The sequence below is a fragment of the Macaca mulatta genome, chromosome 3 (genome assembly GCF_049350105.2).
Source record: "Macaca mulatta isolate MMU2019108-1 chromosome 3, T2T-MMU8v2.0, whole genome shotgun sequence".
Lineage (NCBI taxonomy): Eukaryota > Metazoa > Chordata > Mammalia > Primates > Cercopithecidae > Macaca > Macaca mulatta.
The window spans coordinates 58065881-58084600 of NC_133408.1; the positions used below are offsets into that span (position 1 = coordinate 58065881).

An 18720-nucleotide genomic window follows, 5' to 3' on the forward strand; every position below is an offset into this window, starting at 1 on the left:
AAACACACATCCTCAGTCATCATCCCATTAGCTCCTTAAGCACTAACTCAAAAATCAACTTCATATAAAAATAAAAGTACTGGCATTTCCTGCTTCTGATATTACTATCTGTGATGGTTAATTTTATGTGTCAACCTGTCTGGGTCACAGCGTCCAGATATTTGTTCAGCCATTATTCCGGATGTTTCTGTGGAGGTGTTTGTTGGATGAGATTAACATTTAAATTGCTGGGCTTTCAGTAAAGTAGATTGCCCGTCATAATGTGGATGGACCTCATCCAATCACTTGAAGGCTTTAATATAAAAAGATTGACCTGTTCCAAGCAAGAAGGAATTCTGCCAGGAGAATGCCTTTGAACTTGAACTCCCACTCTTCTCTGAGTCTCCAACCTGCCAGTCAACCCATGAAATGTTGAACTCACCAAGCCTCCACAAATTCGTGAGCCAACTCCTAAAAATGAACAAATGAATCTCAATCTCAGTCTCTGTTTCTGTCTCTCCCTTCACACACGCACACACATACATACACATACACATACACATACACATACACATACACATACACACACACACCCATTGGTTCTGTTTTGCTGGAGAACCCTAACACACTCTCCAAAGCAAAATAAGACTTTGCCTTGAAATTTATTAAAAAGACATATAGCTTACTTGAAGATCGACAACCAATTATTAACTAAACCAACAATGAGTTAGGAAAAGCCAGTCAAATTCCAGATGTGGGGCTTACTAGTTCTTTACCAATAGTTTCATTTAATTTTCCAAAACACTGGTAACAGACACTGCTTTATCCAATATGAGAATGTAATTTGTACCCCTACATCCCGCCATCGAAAAATGCTTGAAACTAAAAATCAAGATGAGAAATTAAAATAATCATTAGCATCTTTGTAAATGTACAAAAAAAAGTCAGTCCACACACAAATATACACAAATATGCACAGGTCAACTTTCCCTAGAAAATTCATAAAGCATAAAAGTATAATTATTGATTTTTTTTTTTTTTTGAGATGGAGTCTGGCTTTGTCACCCAGGCTGCAGTCCAGTGATGTGTGAACTCAGCTCACTGCAACCTCTGCCTCCTGGGTTCGAGCGATTCTCCTGCCTCAGCCTCCCAAGTAGCTGGGATTAAAAGGCGCACACCACCATGCCTGGCTAATTTCTGTTCTCAAACTCCTGACCTCAGGTGATCCACCTACCTCAGCCTCTCAAAGTCCTGGGATTACAGGCATGAGGCACCGCACCTGGCCTATTGACTAATTATCTTTTACAAATTACTATTGATCTTGAACCATTATTTGCATGACTCTCCTCCATTTCTCATAAGAATGAGAAATAAGTATGAGCCCATTTTTCATACTGCTATAAAGAACTGCCCAAGATGGGGTAATTTATAAAGGAAAGAGGTTTAATTGACTCACAGTTCAGCATGGCTGGGGAGGCCTCAGGAAATTTACAATCACAGCAGAAGGCAAAGGGGAAGCAAGGCACCTTCTTCCCAAGGCAGCAAGAAAGAGAAGTGCAGAGCGAAGGGGGAAGAGCCCCTCATAAAACCATCAGATCTCGTGAGAACTCACTATCGCGAGAACACCATGGGGGAAATGGCCCTCATGTTTCAATTACCTCCACCTGGTCTCTCTCGACACAGAGGGATTATGGGGATTATGGACATTAGAATTCAAGATGAGATTTGGGTGAGGGGGACAAAGCCTAACCACATCAAGAGGTAAGGAGTATTATAATATTATGAATGACTGGCCAGAACAGACCAAATTTCCTTACATGAAAAAAATCACCTGATCTTCAGAATGCTAATTACTGAGGTTTCTAAAGACTCCCATATGTGCTATTAATACCATAAGAGCGCCTATATTAAAATAGCCTTGGCTGGGACTATTTTTTAATGGTTGCATACGATAGGAAAGAATACAGGAGAGAAGGAATCACCAGTGGTAGGCAGAGACCAGAGCATACAGATTCAACAGGGAACCTAACAAATTCCAATTCATCACCTACAGCTGTAGATTTATGAAACCATCACATGTACAGTAGTGATTCTCAAAGTGTGGTCCCCAGTTCAACCCAGAAACCTGTTAGAAATGCACATTCTCGGGTGGCTCACACCTGTAATCCCAGCACTCTGGGAGGCCAAAGCAGGCGGATGGCTTGAGTCCAGGAGTTCAAGACCAGCCTGAGCAACATGGCTAGACCCCATTTTTACAAAAAATTAGCCAGGGGTGGTGGCCTGCGCCTGTAGCCCCAGCTATTCAGGAGGCGAGGCTGAGGTGGGAGGATCATCTGAGCCCAGGAAGTGAAGGTTGCAATGAACCAAGGTGGCACCACCACACTCCAGCCTGGGCGACAGAGTGAGATCCTGTCCAAAAAATAAAAGAAAGAAAGAAAAAAGGCATACTCTTGGGCTTACTGACCCAATCTCTGGGAAAGGAAACCAACAATCTGTGTTTTAACAAGCTCTCCAGATGATTCCGATGCATGATAAAGTTTGAGAACCAGTGATCTCCAGTGAAGTCCAATATTTGTTAATATGAGACAGAATTAAATTAGGAAATTCAAAAAACAGAGTGGCTGATTTTTACCACATCACTATGGATTATATGGAAGAAACTATTTATATTATCCCTCCTTTCTTTAATAAGGCATTCATTCAAAAATGTTTTCCCATCACTAACTAACATTATTGAAGATTTTCCACTAACCTAAAATTTCCAATCCATTCAAAAGGCTGCTCAGCTCAGCAAGACAGAACAATAGCAAAAGGTTTCTAGGAAGGTTGATGGTACATTCCCACGGAAAGCTTTCAAGCTGAATGTAGCATATTATAAGTTGCTAAACTTTATTTATGTATTTATTTACGTATTTTTGAGAGGAGTTTTGCTGTTGTAGCCCAGGTTGGAGTACAGTGGCTCAATCTCGGCTCACTGCAACCTCTGCCTCCCGGGTTCAAGCAATTCTCCTGCCTCGGCCTCCCAAGTAGTTGGGATTACAGGCACCCGCCATCATGCCCAGCTAATTTTTGTATTTTTAGTAGAGATAGGGTTTCACCATGTTAGCCAGGCTGGTCTCAAACTCTTGACCTCAGGTGATCCGCCCGCACACCTTGGCCTCCCAAAGTGCTGGGATTACAGGTGTGAGCCATCACACCCGGCCAAGTCGCTACACTTTAAATTTTTAGTTCTTCCATCATATGGGATGTAAAAGCTAAAAAGGCAAAATATATGTATTTCCACAAAGTTTTCACTTCCTTATAGGAAAATTTGCCAGTGGGGACAAAATCCTACCAAACAGGCAATTCTTCTGCCAACCTGGCTCAGACTATTAACAGGCATGCGCACTCCTCTGTAGAGGGAAAAGAAAATACCTTTAAACTGCTTAATCATGTTCTGATGGTTTTCGACGGCTTCCTTCAAGATCATTTCAGGCTGGTCCATCTTCCACCGCCATTCAGTGCCCACAGGGTTGGTGTGGTGCCTAGGAACAAGATGCAAAGTTCTAAAGGACCCTTCTGTAATAAGATCTGAGCTAGTCATTTACAATGAAGTCATCCCATTTTTTTAAATTACAAAATCAGGACTGGTTTCCTCCTAAGAGTTCAACCATGTACAGTAGTATTTTCTAACTTATTTTAAATCATGACACCTAACAGAGAGGGGTGAATAAAGAAATCATTCAACTCTTCCCAGAGATGTTGGGCACCTAATTGACTCAACTCCGGTTATAGATTGACAGAACACTCTCTGCTGCTTTAACCATGTTAACTATGGACGTACGCAAACAAGGCAAACTGTCACCACCATGTTACTGTCACCTACGTCAACACTTCATAAAGTGAGTGAGGACAGCTGGAACGCTTGCTTGGAAATCACACTGACAGGGCCTGAGAATGAGTTTCTCTTGATGCAGGCCTGGGGAAAGGACAAGAACCTCCACCTGGGATCCAAGCAGCTAGAACGCGATGCCATTTTGAGACCAAAACCACTGCTAGAGTGTATCCTGCCCTGGGAGCCAAAGCCCCTGTATCTCCATATTTTTGACGTCCCACCGTCATCACTCCACGGCCATACAAAAGATGACAATGCCACAACCCAAGCTATACCTAGCGGTACAACCATACCCAAGCACCTGAGCCCACGCAGAACCCTGTAATCCAAAAAAAAAAACAGGCAGCAAAGCCCAGAAAGGAGACCACCACCAAGACAGACACAATGGCAGAGCCCAAGCACCAGCTCCCCAGTGTCCACCACTGCCAACCATCTCACCCTCCCGACAGGTAGAACCACCGTGGGCCTCACAGGCCCCTCAGGGCCCAAGGACAGACAGGTAGAACCACCGTGGGCCTCACAGGCCCCTCAGGGCCCAAGGACCATCCTGCCCAGAAACCAGCACCACTGAAGACACTACCCCCATAAGCAGCGGAGCTGCCAGAAATAGCACAAGCTCCCCTAGGGTCTAAGGACCAGCAAGACCAGCAATACTGCCCCTAGCAAAGCCATGCCACTGCCTCCACAAACACTCACAGTCCAGGCCAATGAGGCATTCACCACAAGAACCACAGGCACCAATTATGGCCAAAGAAATCACATGGAGACTACACTACTGTCCCCGTCTAGAAGACAAGTCAAAGCACCCCACTCAACCAACACTATAAAATACTTCTCCAGGAAAGTCTTTCCCTGTGAAAACTACTCCATAAAAGTGGAAGAGGTGACTGTTATACCCGATGTGCAGATATCAAGTAGGAAAAAACAAAAACATGAAATAGCAAGAAAACACGACACTTGATAATTCTCCAGTAACAGACCTGAAAGAAAGGAAAATCTAGGCCTGTAATAGAATTTAAAATAATGATCTTAAGGAAACTCCGAGAGATATAAGAGAATACACATAGACAATTCAATGAAATCAGGAAAAGAATTCATGAGCTAAATGAGAAATTCAACAGGTATAGATATCACACAAAAAAAGAGCCAAACAGAAAACTGGAAGCTGAAGAATTCAATGAATGAAATAAATATAACTGAGAGCTTCAACAACATACAAGATCAAGGAGAACAAAGAATGTCTGAACTTGAAGACAGGACTTTTGAAATGACCCAGTCAGACCAAAAAACAAAAAAACAAAAAGAAGGAAGTAGAAGAAATAAAGAAGAAAAGGAGAAAGAAGAAAGAAGGAGGAGGAGGAGAAGAGAAGAAGAAGGAGAAAAATAAAGAAGAAAAGAAGAAGAAGGGAGAAGGAAGAAAGGACAGAGGAGAGAGAAGGAGGAAGAGCAGGAGGAGGAGGAGCAGCAGGAGGCGTAGGAAAAAAACCTACAGGAAAGATGGGACACCATTACATGAATAAATGTTTGCATTTAGGAATTCCAGATGGAGAACAGGTGGGAAAAGACATGAAAAAGTAAATAGGTTTTAATGAAATAGCAGCTAAAAACTTCCCACATTTGGGGAGAGATATGGACATTCAGATCAAGCAAGCTAAAAATTCCTCAAATGGATTGAATGCCCAAAAAAAAAAAAAAAAAAAAAAAAAAAAAAAAAAAGCCTCCTTGAGACACATTACAGTCAAACTGTCAAAAGACAATGACAAAGAGAATTCTAAAAACAGCAATTGAAAAGCATCACCTCACATATAAGGAAACCTCCATAAGAATAACAGCAGATTTATCAGCAGAAACCTCACAAGCCAGGAGAAAATGGAATGATATATTCTAAGGGCTGGAAAGAAAAAAAAAAAAGACCACCAAGCAAAGCTATCCCCTGGAAATGAAGGAGAAATAAAGCCTGTCCCAGACAAGCGAAAACTGAGGAAATTCATCACCACTAGACTGGCCTTACAAGAAAAGCTTAGGGAATCCTATACCAGGAAGTGAAAGTGATAATTACCATCATGAAAACACACAAAAGTATAAACTCACTGGTAGGGCAAATATACAAATGAGAAAAATAAACAAGGATTCAAATGTTACCACTATGGAAGACCACGAAACTGCAAAAATAAACAGTAAGAGAGTAAAAAAGCAAAAACAACATACAAAACAACATGAGTAAGTCATCATCTACATGAATAACCTTGAATGTATATGGATTAAAGTCCCCTGTTAAAAGATATAAACTGGCTGAATGAATTAAAAAAAAAAAAAAAAAAAAAAACACCCAACTATTTGTTGCCTATAAGAAACTCACTTCACCTGTAAAGATATACACAGACTGAAAGTGAATGGGATGGAAAAATATAAACCACACCAACCAAAAGCAGCCAGGTGCGGTGTCTCACGCCTATAATCCCAGCACTTTGGGAGGCCAAGGCGGGCGGATCACGAGGTCAAAAGTTCGAGACCAGCCTTGCCAACGTGGTGAAACCCCATCTCTACTACAAATACAAAAATTAGCCGGCGTGGTGGCAGGCGCCTGTAATCCCAGCTACTCAGGAGGCTGAGGCAGGAGAATCGCTTGAGAACCTCAGAGGCGGCAGTTGCAGTGAGCCAAGATCACCCCACTGCACTCCAGCCTTGGCAACAGAACAGGTCTCCATCTCAAAAAAAAAAAAAAAAAAAAAACCAGCAAGGGTAGCTATCCTTATATAAGATAAAATAGACTTTAAGTCAGAAACTGTAAAATGAGACCAAGAAAAAGGTCATTGTATAATGATAAAGGAATCACTGCAGCAAAAGGATCAACAACTGTAAATATTTATGAACCCAACACTGGAGCAGTGAAATATAAAGCAAACATTATGAGATCTAATGGAAGACAGACTCTACTACCATAACAGTTGGGGGCATCAACATCATACTCTCGGCATTGGACAGATCACCTAGACAGAAAATCAATAAAGAAACACCAGATTTAAACCACAGGCCAAACTGTCCTAACGGACACTGACAAAATATTTCATACTACAGCTGCAGAATACACAATCTTCTCATCCATACATAAAATATTATCCAGGGTAGACCATATTTTAGGCCACAAAACTAGTCTCAAAAATCCTATCAAATATCTTTTTGGACAATGGAATAAAACAAGAAATCAGTCACAAAAGGAACTTTGGAACCTATACAAAGTAATGGAAACCGAATAGCACACTCTTGAACAGCCAATTAGTCAACGAAGAAAGCAAGAAGAAAATTTAAAAATGTATTCAAACAAATGAAAGCAGAAGCAAACGTCAAAACTTAAGGGACAGAGCAAAAGCAGTACTAAGAGCGAAGTTTATAATAATAAACAACTACATCAAAAATGTAGAATGATTTCAAATATCAATCTAACAGTGCACTTCAGGGAACTAGAAAAGCAAAAACAAAACAAAACAAACCCAAAATTACTAGAACAGAAAAAAATAATAATCAGAGCAAAAATAAAGGAAATTGAGACTAAAAAAACACAAAACTCAACAAAACAGAAAGTCTGTTGAAAAGATAAACATCGACAAACCATTAGACTAACCGAGAAAAAAAGAGAAGCGCCAAATAAATACAATCAGAAACAAAAAAAGAGACATTACTACTGATAGGAATACAAAGAATCATTAAAGACTATGATAACCAACTGTACACAAACAAATTGGAAAACCTAGAGGAAATGTAGAAATTCCTGTACACACACAACCTACCAAGAACAAACCAGGAAGAAAGAGAAAACCTCAACCGATCATTAACAAGAATACATCAATAATAAAAAGTCTTCCAACAAAGAAAAGTACACGGCCAGATGGCTTCCCTGATAAATTCCACCAAAAAAAAAAACCACACACACACACACAAACACACACACATACATACAACATACACACACACACACACCCCTAACAGTAATATTTTTCAAAACTATTTCAAAAAATTAAGGGGGAAGAAATCCTTAGAAACTCATCATTACATGAGGCCAGTATGACTCTGAAAACAAAACAAGACAAAAACACAACAAAAAAGAAAATAGCATGCCAATATCCCTGATAAAGGTATAAAAATCCTCGGCCAGGTGAGGTGGCTCACGCCTGTAATCCCAGCATTTTGGGAGGCCGAGGTGGGCGGATCACGAGGTCAGGAGATCGAGACCATCCTGGATAACACAGTGAAACCCTGCCTCTACTAAAAATACAAAAAAATTAGCCATGTGCGGTGGCAGGCGCCTGTAGTCCCAGCTACTTGGGAGGCTGAGGCAGGAGAATAGCGTGAACCCTGGAGGTGGAGCTTGCAGTGAGCTGAGATGCGCCACTGCACTCCAGCCTGGGCAACAGAGCGAGACTCCGTCTCCAAAAAAAAAAAAAATCCTCAACAAAAATATTAGCAAACAGAATCCAACAGCACATTAAAAAGATGATACACCACAATCAAGCGGGATTGTCCCCAAAGATACAAGCATTGTATGCACAAATCAATAAATGTGATATATCACCTCAACAAAATCGACAAAATCCATATGATCATCTCAATGGATGCAAAAAACAAAAGCCTTTGATAAAATTCAGCATCCCTTCATAATAAAAATTCTCAACAAAATAGGTATAGATGGAATGTACTTCAACACAATAAAGGCCATAGACAACAAACCCATAACTAACATTATACTGAAGAGGAAAAAAGTAGAAAGCTTTTCCACTAAGGACTGGCAGAAGACAAAGATACCCAGTGTCACTACTCTTATTCAACATAGCACTGGAAGTCTTACCCAGAGCAATAAGGCAAGAAAAAGAAATAATGGACATCCAAATTGGAAAAAAGGAAGTTAAATTGTCCTGGTTTGCATAAGACACAGTCTATATAAGACTGTGTCTTGTAAAGACAAAACCTAGGTTTTTCTTTTCTTATAAAGAAAAACCTAGAAACTACACCAAAAAACTCTTAGAACTGACGAATGTAGTAAAGTTGCAGGATACAAAATCAACACAAAAATCAGTAGCATTTCCCTAAACCAATAATACACTATCTGAAAGGCAAATCAAGAAAGCAATTCCACTTAGAATAGCCACACACAAAAAAATACTTAGAATTGAATCTGGCCAAGAAGGCAAAAGATCTCCGCAATGAAAATTGCATATCAGGCCAGGTGTGATGGCTCACGCTTGTAATCCCAGCACTTTGGGAGGCCGAGGCGGGCGGATCATGAGGTCAGGAGATCGAGACCATCCTGGCTAACACGGTGAAACCCCGTCTCTACTAAAAAAATACAAAAAATTAGCCGGGCGTTCTGGCAGGTGCCTGTAATCCCAGCTACTCAGGAGGCTGAGGCAGAGGAATTACTTGAACCCATGAGGCAGGGGTTGCAGTGAGCCGAGATCATGCCACTGCACTCCAGCCTGGGTAACAGAGACTCCGTCTCAAGAAAAAAAAAAAAAGAAAGAAAAGAAAATTGCATATCACTGAGGAAAGAAATTGAAGAGAGCACACACAAAAAAATGGAAAGACATCCCATGTCCATGGGTTGGAAGAATAAATATAGTTAAAGTTATCATACCACCCAAAGCAATTTACAGATTCGATGCAATCCCTATCAAAACACCAAAGACATTTTTCACAGAAATAGAAAACAATTCTAAAAATCACATGGAACCACTAAAATCCCCAAATAGCCAAAGAAATCCTACGCAGAATGAACACAGCTCAAGGCATCACAGTACATGACTTCAAAATATACTATAGCCGGGCATGGTGGCTCACGCCTGTAACCCCAGCACTTTGGGAGGCTGAGGCGGGCAGATCACAAAGTCAGGAGTTCAAGACCAGCCTGGCCAACATAGTGAAACCGAATCTCTACTAAAAATACAAAAAATTAGCCAGGAGTGGTGGCAGGCACCCGTAATCCCAGCTACTCGGGAAGCTGAGGCAGGAAAATCACTTGAACCAGGCAGGTGGAGGTTGCAGTGAGCTGAGATCACACCATTGCACTCTAGCCCAGGCAACAGTACGAGACTCCATCTCAAAAAACAAACAAAAAACAAAAAACTATAAACCTATTGTAACCAAAGCAGCATGGTATTGATATAAGAACAGACACATAGACTCATAGAACAAAACAGAGAATCCAGAAATAAATACAAATATTTACAGGAAATCAACTTTCAACAAAGGCGCCAAGGTCATATAATGGGGAAAGACAATATACAAAAATCAACTCAAAACAGATTACCTACATAAACCTGAAACTGTGAAATTACATACTGTGAAAACAGAGGAAACACTTTAGGACACTGGTCTGGGCAATGATTTTATGAATAAAACTTCAAAATTACAGGCAACAAAAGTAAAAACAAATAGACAAATAGGATGATATCAAACTAAAAAGCTGCTGCACTGCAAAGGAAACAATCAACAGGGTGAAGAGATAACCTGCAGAAGGACAGAAAATATTTCCAAACCATTCATCGAACAAGGGATTAATATCCAGAATTTACAAAAACTTCCAACACCCAACAGCAAAAAAAAAAAAAAAAAAAAAAAAACCCCACAAATAATCTGATTTTTAAAAGGGCGAATGATGTAAATACACATTTCTCAGAAGAACGTATACAAGTGGCCAACAGATACATTTTTAAATGCTCAACATCTAATCATCAGAGAAATGCAAATCAAAAACACAATGAGATTCCATCTCACCCAAGTCAGAATGACTATTATTGAATAATAACAAATGCTGACAAGGATGTGGAGAAAGGGAACTCTTATACACTGTTATTGGCAACGCAAACTACTACAGTCATTATGGAAAGTGATATGGAGATTCCTCAAAAAACTAAAACTAGAACTTCCATATGATCCAGCAACCCCACTATTGAATATATATGCAAAAGAAAGGAAATCAATATGTTGAAGAGATATATGCACTCTCGTGCTTATTGCACTATTCACAATCACCAAGATATGGAACCAACCTAAGTGTCCATAAGCAGATAAATGGATAAAGGAAATGTAATATACATTCACAATGGGATATTATTTAGTCCTATAAAAAAGAATGAGGCTTAATCACAGCACTTTGGGAGGCTGAGGCCAGTGGATTACTTGAGGTCAGGGGTTTGAGGCCAGCCTGGTCAACTTGGTGAAACCCCATCTCTGCTGAAAACATAAAAAATTAGCCATGTGTAGTGGCACAAGCCTGTAATCCCAGTTATTCAGGAGGCTGAGGCAGGAGAATCACTTGAACCTGGGAGATGGAGGTTGCAGTGGGCCAAAACTGTGTCACTGCACTCCAGCCTAGGCAACAGTGAAACTCTGCCAAAAAAAAAAAAAAAGCCAAGCGCAGTGGCTCAAGCCTGTCATACCAGCACTTTGGAAGGCTGAGTGAGGTGGATCACCTGAGGTCAGGAGTTCAAGATCAGCCTGACCAACCAGGCAAAACCCCATCTCTACTAAAAATACAAAAATTATCCAGGTGTGGTGGTATGTGTCTGTAATCCCAGCTACTTGGGAAGCTGAGGCACAAGAATCGCTCGAACCTGGGAGGCAGAGATTGCAGTGAGCTGAGATCATGCCACTGCACTCCAGCATGGGCAAAAGAGCGAGACTCTTTTCTTAAAAAAAAAAAAAATCACAAAGCATATAATTCTTCTATTTAAGGTTTATAAATCATTGGCTTTTAGTATATTCAGAGTTGTGCGTTGTTAGAAATGCTTGCTCCCCAGTGCTGCAAAAAAATAGCAATTGAACATAAATTTAATTTTCTCAGCAAGGCCATCTTTTTACTTTCTGCAGAAAGGGTACACTTGCCAGCAGTTTTGCCACGAGAGTACACCAAACAAAGGAGACAGGGTCATTTATAACCTGACACGTCCATCCTACTGCTCTTACCAGTTTCCCGTTCCACTGGAACGGGACCTCAGATTCTGTTTTTGTCCCATTGTCTAGAAACTTACAACTTTTCAAAAGAGGCAAAGGCAGAGGACAACAAAGGAAGGAGGAAGTAACTTGTGGAATGCTCAGAAAGGTAAAAACACCTCCAAATAAGGAAGAGGAACAGGCTATGACCTAATGCTTGCTTGGACCAGCATAAGCATGCCAGGGAAAATATTTAGGCTAAATTGTGAGAGCTAAGAACACAAAGTGCACGGATTTATCACAGTTAGCAGATCTTTAAGAATGTTAGCACAGGTCTTTGAATAAATTTTGCTTCTAAGAGAAGTTACTATTTATTCTTAATTAGACGGGAGGAAAGTCTCTTTGAAGAGCTTCTACTTCACTTTTTACATGCATCTATCACCAAAATCAATTTTAAACATTTTGTCATTCCCAAAAAGAAACCCTATCCCCTTGGGTATCACTCCTCAATCCCCATATTCCCTTCGGCTCTAGGCAACCACTAATCTACTTTCTGTCTCTACAGATTTGTCTATTCCAGGCAATGCACAGAAATGCCATCTTACTATAGATGCAGTCTGTTGTGATTGGCTTCTTTCTCTCAGTGTATGTTCAACATTAATCCATGCTGTAGCAAGTATCAGGACTTAATTTCTTTTTAGTGCCAGATGACATTCCTTGGAATGGATACACCACATGTTGTTTCTCTGTTCATCAGTTAATGGACATCTGGAGCATTTCTACTTTTTGGATATTATGAATATCTTTTCATGTGTTTACTGGTCATCTGTACATCTTCTTTGGAGAACTGTCTATCAAGACTTTTTGGGTTATTTCTTCAAGACAGATATAACTCTTTCCTCCACCCTGCCCCCACTTCACAAGTAACCCATGAGCAAGGAAAACAGACAAAACTCTTCATTCAAAATTTCAAAGAATAAAACTTTCAAATAAAATTTTAAAAACAGAAATAATAGATACACAATGGTGAATGTGTGATATCTATACATACATAAAAATACCCAATATGTCCTTCTGAAAATTGGTGGAATAGTATTTTATCTATCCGTAACAGTCTACTTCACATATAATCAAAATGAAGTAAAAATTTCATTTTGAAAAAATCACATCTGCGTACATCATGTTGTAGTTCAAAAACATGGTCATCGGCCAGGCCTGGTGGCTCACACCTGTAATCCCAGCTATTAAAAATACAAAAATCAGGCCGGGCGCGGTGGCTCAAGCCTGTAATCCCAGCACTTTGGGAGGCCGAGACGGGCGGATCACTAGGTCAGGAGATCGAGACCATCCTGGCGAACACGGTGAAACCCCGTCTCTACTAAAAAATACAAAAAACTAGCCGGGCGAGGCGGCGGGCGCCTGTAGTCCCAGCTACTCGGGAGCCTGAGGCAGGAGAATGGCGTAAACCCGGGGGGCGGAGCTTGCAGTGAGCTGAGATCCGGCCACTACACTCCAGCCCGGGCGACAGAGCCAGACTCCGTCTCAAAAAAAAAAAAAAAAAAATACAAAAATCAGCCAGCGTGGTGGCACATGTCTGTAGTTCCAGCCACTTGGAAGGCTGAGGCAGGATAATCGCTTGAACCCAGGAGACAGAGGTTGCAGTGAGCCGAAATCACGCCCTTGCGCTCCAGCCTGGGTGACAGAGCGAGGCTGTGTCTCAAAAGAATTTAAAAAACCCCACTGTCATATACAGAATCTCACTCAAGCAATTAAGCCTTACAGCAACCCTGTAAGGAAGGTACTGTTGTTTTATTTTACAGTTGAGAAACTGAGGCTCAGAAGTTATTTTAAGAATCTGCTAAAAGGACAATAATAAAAGCATTTATGTAACATTTAAATCAATTTTTAAGGAATCTTTTCTGACATTCTTGTTATATATTTCATTGAAACAGATGGCAAATTCTAATTTTAAAATCTCGTATATTAGTCCTTCTTTACCAGAAGCCATTGTAAATGAAATATCTCCATTTACTTAGATCTTCCTAAAAATCTCATTAAGGAATGTGTTAATCATACTGTTTGCTTTCCAAAACTCTGGGTAAATGTACTGCTCAAGAAACTGAAAGACTGTGTTGTTGGCTATGAACAGGAAATGAAGATTGAGGAGCACTACCCATTAGATCCTGTTATTTCTTTTGAATTTTGACCTGGAGAAAACCAACTATCTATGCCAACAATCTTAAGAGATTAGGTTTTATAGTTCGTGTAAACTGTGAAACAAGAACAACTAGGACACAAAATACTTGATTATTTGTCCTATAACCTAAGTATAATGTGATCCCAATACTTCAGTCCACATAATCATATGGCTAACATACTTTTGTCTTGCAAGCGCTCACCCTATAATATTTCAAACTCTGTAAACACATACTCTATTCCTAAAAAGTGGTGTTTTAGTCACATTTTATTTCTTTTTTCTTTTTTTTTTTATTTTTTGAGATGGAGTCTCGCACTGTTGCCCAAACTGGAATGCAGTGGTGCAATCTCTGCTCACTGCAACCTCTGCCTCCTGGGTTCAAGCAATTCTCCTGCCTCAGCCTCCCAAGTGGCCGGGATTACAGGCACCCGCCACCACATCCGGCTAATTTTTTGTATTTTTTTTTAGTAGAGACAGGGTTTCCCTCTGTTGGCCAGGCTGGTCTTCAACTCCTGACCTCGTGATCCGCCTGCCTCGGCCTCCCAAAGTGCCAGGATTACAGGAATGAGCCACTTTGCCCGGCCTGGTCACATTCTATTTCAGTGCTGCCATGTTCCAGCAATACCCTTCACTGAAATAGTAACTGCAGACCATGGCACACAGGTTATTTTAACCTCAGCACAATTGGCATTTTGGACTAGATAATCCTTTGTTGTGGAGTGCTGTCCTACGCATCAGGGAATGTTTAGCAACATCCCTGGCCTCTACCCACCAGATACCAGTAGCACTCTCCTTGGTTCTAACGATAAAAAATACCTTAAGACATTGTCAAATGTTCCAAGTCTCTGTATGGGACAAGAAATAGCAATTTTGCCCCCAGTTGAGAACCAGTGATTTAACAGAATGACCTAAGAGATACCTTTAGTGTTTTGGTTTTCGTTTGTTTGTTTTTACCACATCCCTAGATAACTAAAAGAGGAAATACATGTAAAAGAACCAGCTGGTATGGTAGCCCACGCCTATAATCTCAGCACTTTGGGAGGCTAAGAGGGGAGGATTGCTTGAGGCCAACAGTTCGAGACCAGCTTGAGAAACATAGCGAGACACTGTCTCTACCAAAAATAATAATAATAATAATAAAATTGTATAGGCATTGTGGCACAAGCCTGTAGCTGGAGTTACTCAAGTGGCTGAGGCAGGAGGCTTGCATGAGCCCATGGGTTCAGCGTTCCAGTGAGCTATGATTGCACCACTGTACTCCAGCCTGGGTGACACGGCTTAATATGGGATAATGGAATTGTGGCTATATTATTTTTTAACAGAACTTATTATTTACATTTTACATGATCTGTCAATTGAAGTATGTACAGATAAAACAATATGGCTAGGATTTGTATCAAAATAGGTAAATGAAATGATTATCCATATGATGATAAATATTCACAGAGGTTCAATATACTATTCTCTCTCTGCTTATGTTTAAAAAACTCTATAATAAGAATTTTTTTTAAGTGGATAGAGAGGGGTCAGGCGTGGTGGCTCACTCCTGTAATCTCAGCACTTTGGGAGGCCAACATGGGAAGATCACGAGGTCAGGAGTTCAAGACCAGCCTGGCCAACATGGTGAAACCCTGTCTCTAGTAAAAGATACAAAATATCAGCCGGGTGTGGTGGTAAGCACCTGTAATCCCAGCTACTCAGGAGGCTGCGGCAGGAGAATGGCGTGAACCCAGGAGGCGGAGGTTGTGGTGAGCCAAGATTGTGCCATTGCACTCTAGGCTGGGCAACAGAGTGAGACTCCATCTCAAAAAAAAAAGGAGTGGGTGCAGGGGTTGAGGGGCTAACACAGGTCTCAGTAGGTACATGAACAACTTGCTGTTAAGTCAAAAAATTATCGTTGAGGCAAACAATACACAACTGAATGCCTGGGAAGAAAAGCTAGGCACCAAAGCTAATGTGGTGAATTGGAGTACTGAAAAGCACCTGCACGCGCCTGGGATTTAGAAAGGCACACTGGACAGGATACATGCTAAGAAGCGGCCTAGGAAGACTCTAAACTTTCACCTCTGCCTGATCTTTAGGCTCAGCACAAGCAGGAAGCAAAGGCTGAGGCAGAGTTGTAAATGGCCTGGCTAAACATTAAGAGTGTTCCAGGCCGGGTATGGTGGCTCAAGTCTGTAATCCCATCACTTTGGGAGGCCAAGGTTGGTAGATCACTTGAGGCTAGGAGTTCGAGACCAGTCTGGCTAACACAGTGAAACCCCATCTCTACTAACAATACAAAAAATTAGCCGGGCATAGTGGCAAGTGTCTGTAGTCCCAGCTACTTGGGAGGCTGAGGCAGAAGAATGGCGTGAACCCGGGAGGCGGAGCTTGCAGTGAGCCGAGATCATGCCACTGTACTCCAGTACGGGCAACAGAGCGAGACTCCGTCTCAAAAAAAAAAAAAAATTAGCCAGATGTGGTGGCGCACACCTGTAATCCTAGCTACTCAGGAGGCTGAGGCATGAGAATTGCTTGAACCCAGGAGGTAGAGGTTGCAGTGGGCTGAGATTCCACCACGGCACTACAGCCTGGGTGACAGAGCAAGACCCTGTCTCAAAAGGGAAAAAAAAAAAGAGAGAGAAAGATTGTTCCAAGACAGAGTCAATCTGCAAAGACTCACAGAAACTTTTTTTCTTTTTTTTCCATTTCTTTTCTTTGGCTCCATGAGCTCAAGGAAATATCTGTCAAATCATTAGCTGACCCTTGAGCCTAAGACACAAACTTTAGAGATAATGTAAAACAAAGAATAAAGTCTTTAAAAATATAGTTTAGAAAACTCACTAAACAAACAAAACCCAGAGCAAGCAATAAAAAACAAACCCTGAAGAGTGAGAAAAATCTGACCTTCAGAGTTAACACATTCTAATAATCAAAATATGCAGTTTTCAACAAAACATTTCTTTCCATACAAACCATACAAAAAGTAAGTGTGACCCATTCCCAGCAGATATTAGCAAAAACTCTCCGTGAGTAAGCATAAACATCAGACCAACTCAAAAAAGACTTTAAGCCAACTATCTTAAACATGCTCAAAGAGCCAATGGAAACTATGGACAAAGAGATGAAGGAAACCAAGAAAACAATGTCTAAACAAATCCAGAATATCAATGAAGAGATACAAATGATAAGAAGGAACCAAATAGAAGATGCAAAAGAATAATAACTGAAATGAAGACTTCCCTAGAGGGTTTCAACAGAAGATTTGAACACGCAAAAGAAAAAATTCAGTGAAGTGGAAGACAAATCAATTTGGAATTATCTTGTCTAAGGAGAAAAAAAAAGTGTGAAGAAAATTGAACAGAGCCTTAGGACACCATCAAATTGAAAAGAGCTGGAGGCCGGGCGCGGTGGCTCAAGCCTGTAATCCCTGCACTTTGGGAGGCCGAGACGGGCGGATCACGAAGTCAGGAAATCGAGACCATCCTGGCTAACATGGTGAAACCCCGTCTCTACTAAAAAATACAAAAAACTAGCTGGGCGCGGTGGCGGGCGCCTGTAGTCCCGGCTACTCGGGAGGCTGAGGCAGGAGAATGGTGTAAACCTGGGAGGCGAAAATTGCAGTGAACTGAGATCCGGCCACTGCACTCCAGCCTGGGTGACACAGTGAGACTCCGTCTCAAAAAAAAAAAAAAAAAAAAAAAAAAGCTGGAGGACACCATCAAGCATACCAACATAGGCATAATAAAAGTTCCAGAAGGAGAGAAAAAGGAACAGAAAGAACATGTGAAGAAATACTTATTGAAAAATTCCCAAATTTGGTAGAAGACATGAATTTACAGAACTAAGAAACTCAACAAACTCTAAGTAGTACAAACACAAAGAGATCCATACCAAGGTATGGTATAATCAGACTGTTGGAAGAATAAGACAAAGAAAGAAACTTGAAAGAAGCAAGAGAGAAGGCACTCATCACATATCCTTAGTAAAATTAACAGCCAATTTCTCAGCAGAATCCATGGAGGCCAGAGGGCAGTAGAAGAGCATATTTAAAATGTTACAAGAAAAAAACTATCAGTCTAGATTTCTATATCTAGAAAAAAATTCTTCAAAACTGAAGGAGACATTAAGACACTGACAATAAAGGCTGAGGGAGTGCACTGCTAACAGACCTGCCTTACCATAAATGCTAAAGGGAGTTCTTCAGACAAAAATGAAAGGACACTAAACAGACTCATATCATACAAATATACAAAGAACAACATAAAGATAAAACACATAGGTAAATACAAAAGTCACCATTGTTGTATTTTTGGATTTTTATTTGTGTTTGTTTTTCGTTTGTTTGTTTTGAGACAGGGTCTTGCTCTGCCACCCAGGCTGGAGTGCAGTGGCACAATTAAGGCTCATTGCAACCTCCAGCTCCCAGACTTATGATCACCCCCACCTCATCCTTCTGGAGTAGCTGGGACCTCATACATGCACCACCATGCCTGGCTAATTTTTGCATGTTTTGTAGAAACGAGGTTTCGTCATGTTACCCAGACTGGTCTTGAACCCCTGGGCTCAAGTGCTCCACCCACCTTGGCATCCCAAGGTGCTAGGATTATAGGCATAAGCCACTGCACCCGGCCAGTATTTTTGGATTGTAACTCCTCTAGTTTTTCTCTTGATGGTGTAAAAGACAAATGTATAAAACAGCAATTATAAATCTATGTTAATGGGCATATAGTAGATAAAGTTGCAATTTGTGACAATGACA

The 18720-nt window shown here is 40.8% G+C and overlaps 1 protein-coding gene across 2 annotated transcripts in view; it reads right to left on the bottom strand.

Moving 5' to 3' along the window:
* LOC703026 (S-adenosyl-L-methionine-dependent tRNA 4-demethylwyosine synthase TYW1) overlaps window positions 1-18720 on the bottom strand; it is a 250211-nt gene that overhangs the window by 149158 nt on the left and 82333 nt on the right. For both annotated transcript variants that reach the window (XM_015133369.3, XM_077996645.1), the window contains exon 11: window positions 3394-3503. In XM_015133369.3, coding sequence (XP_014988855.1) covers window positions 3394-3503 — 110 coding nt within the window. The remainder of the gene's footprint in view (window positions 1-3393; window positions 3504-18720) is intronic.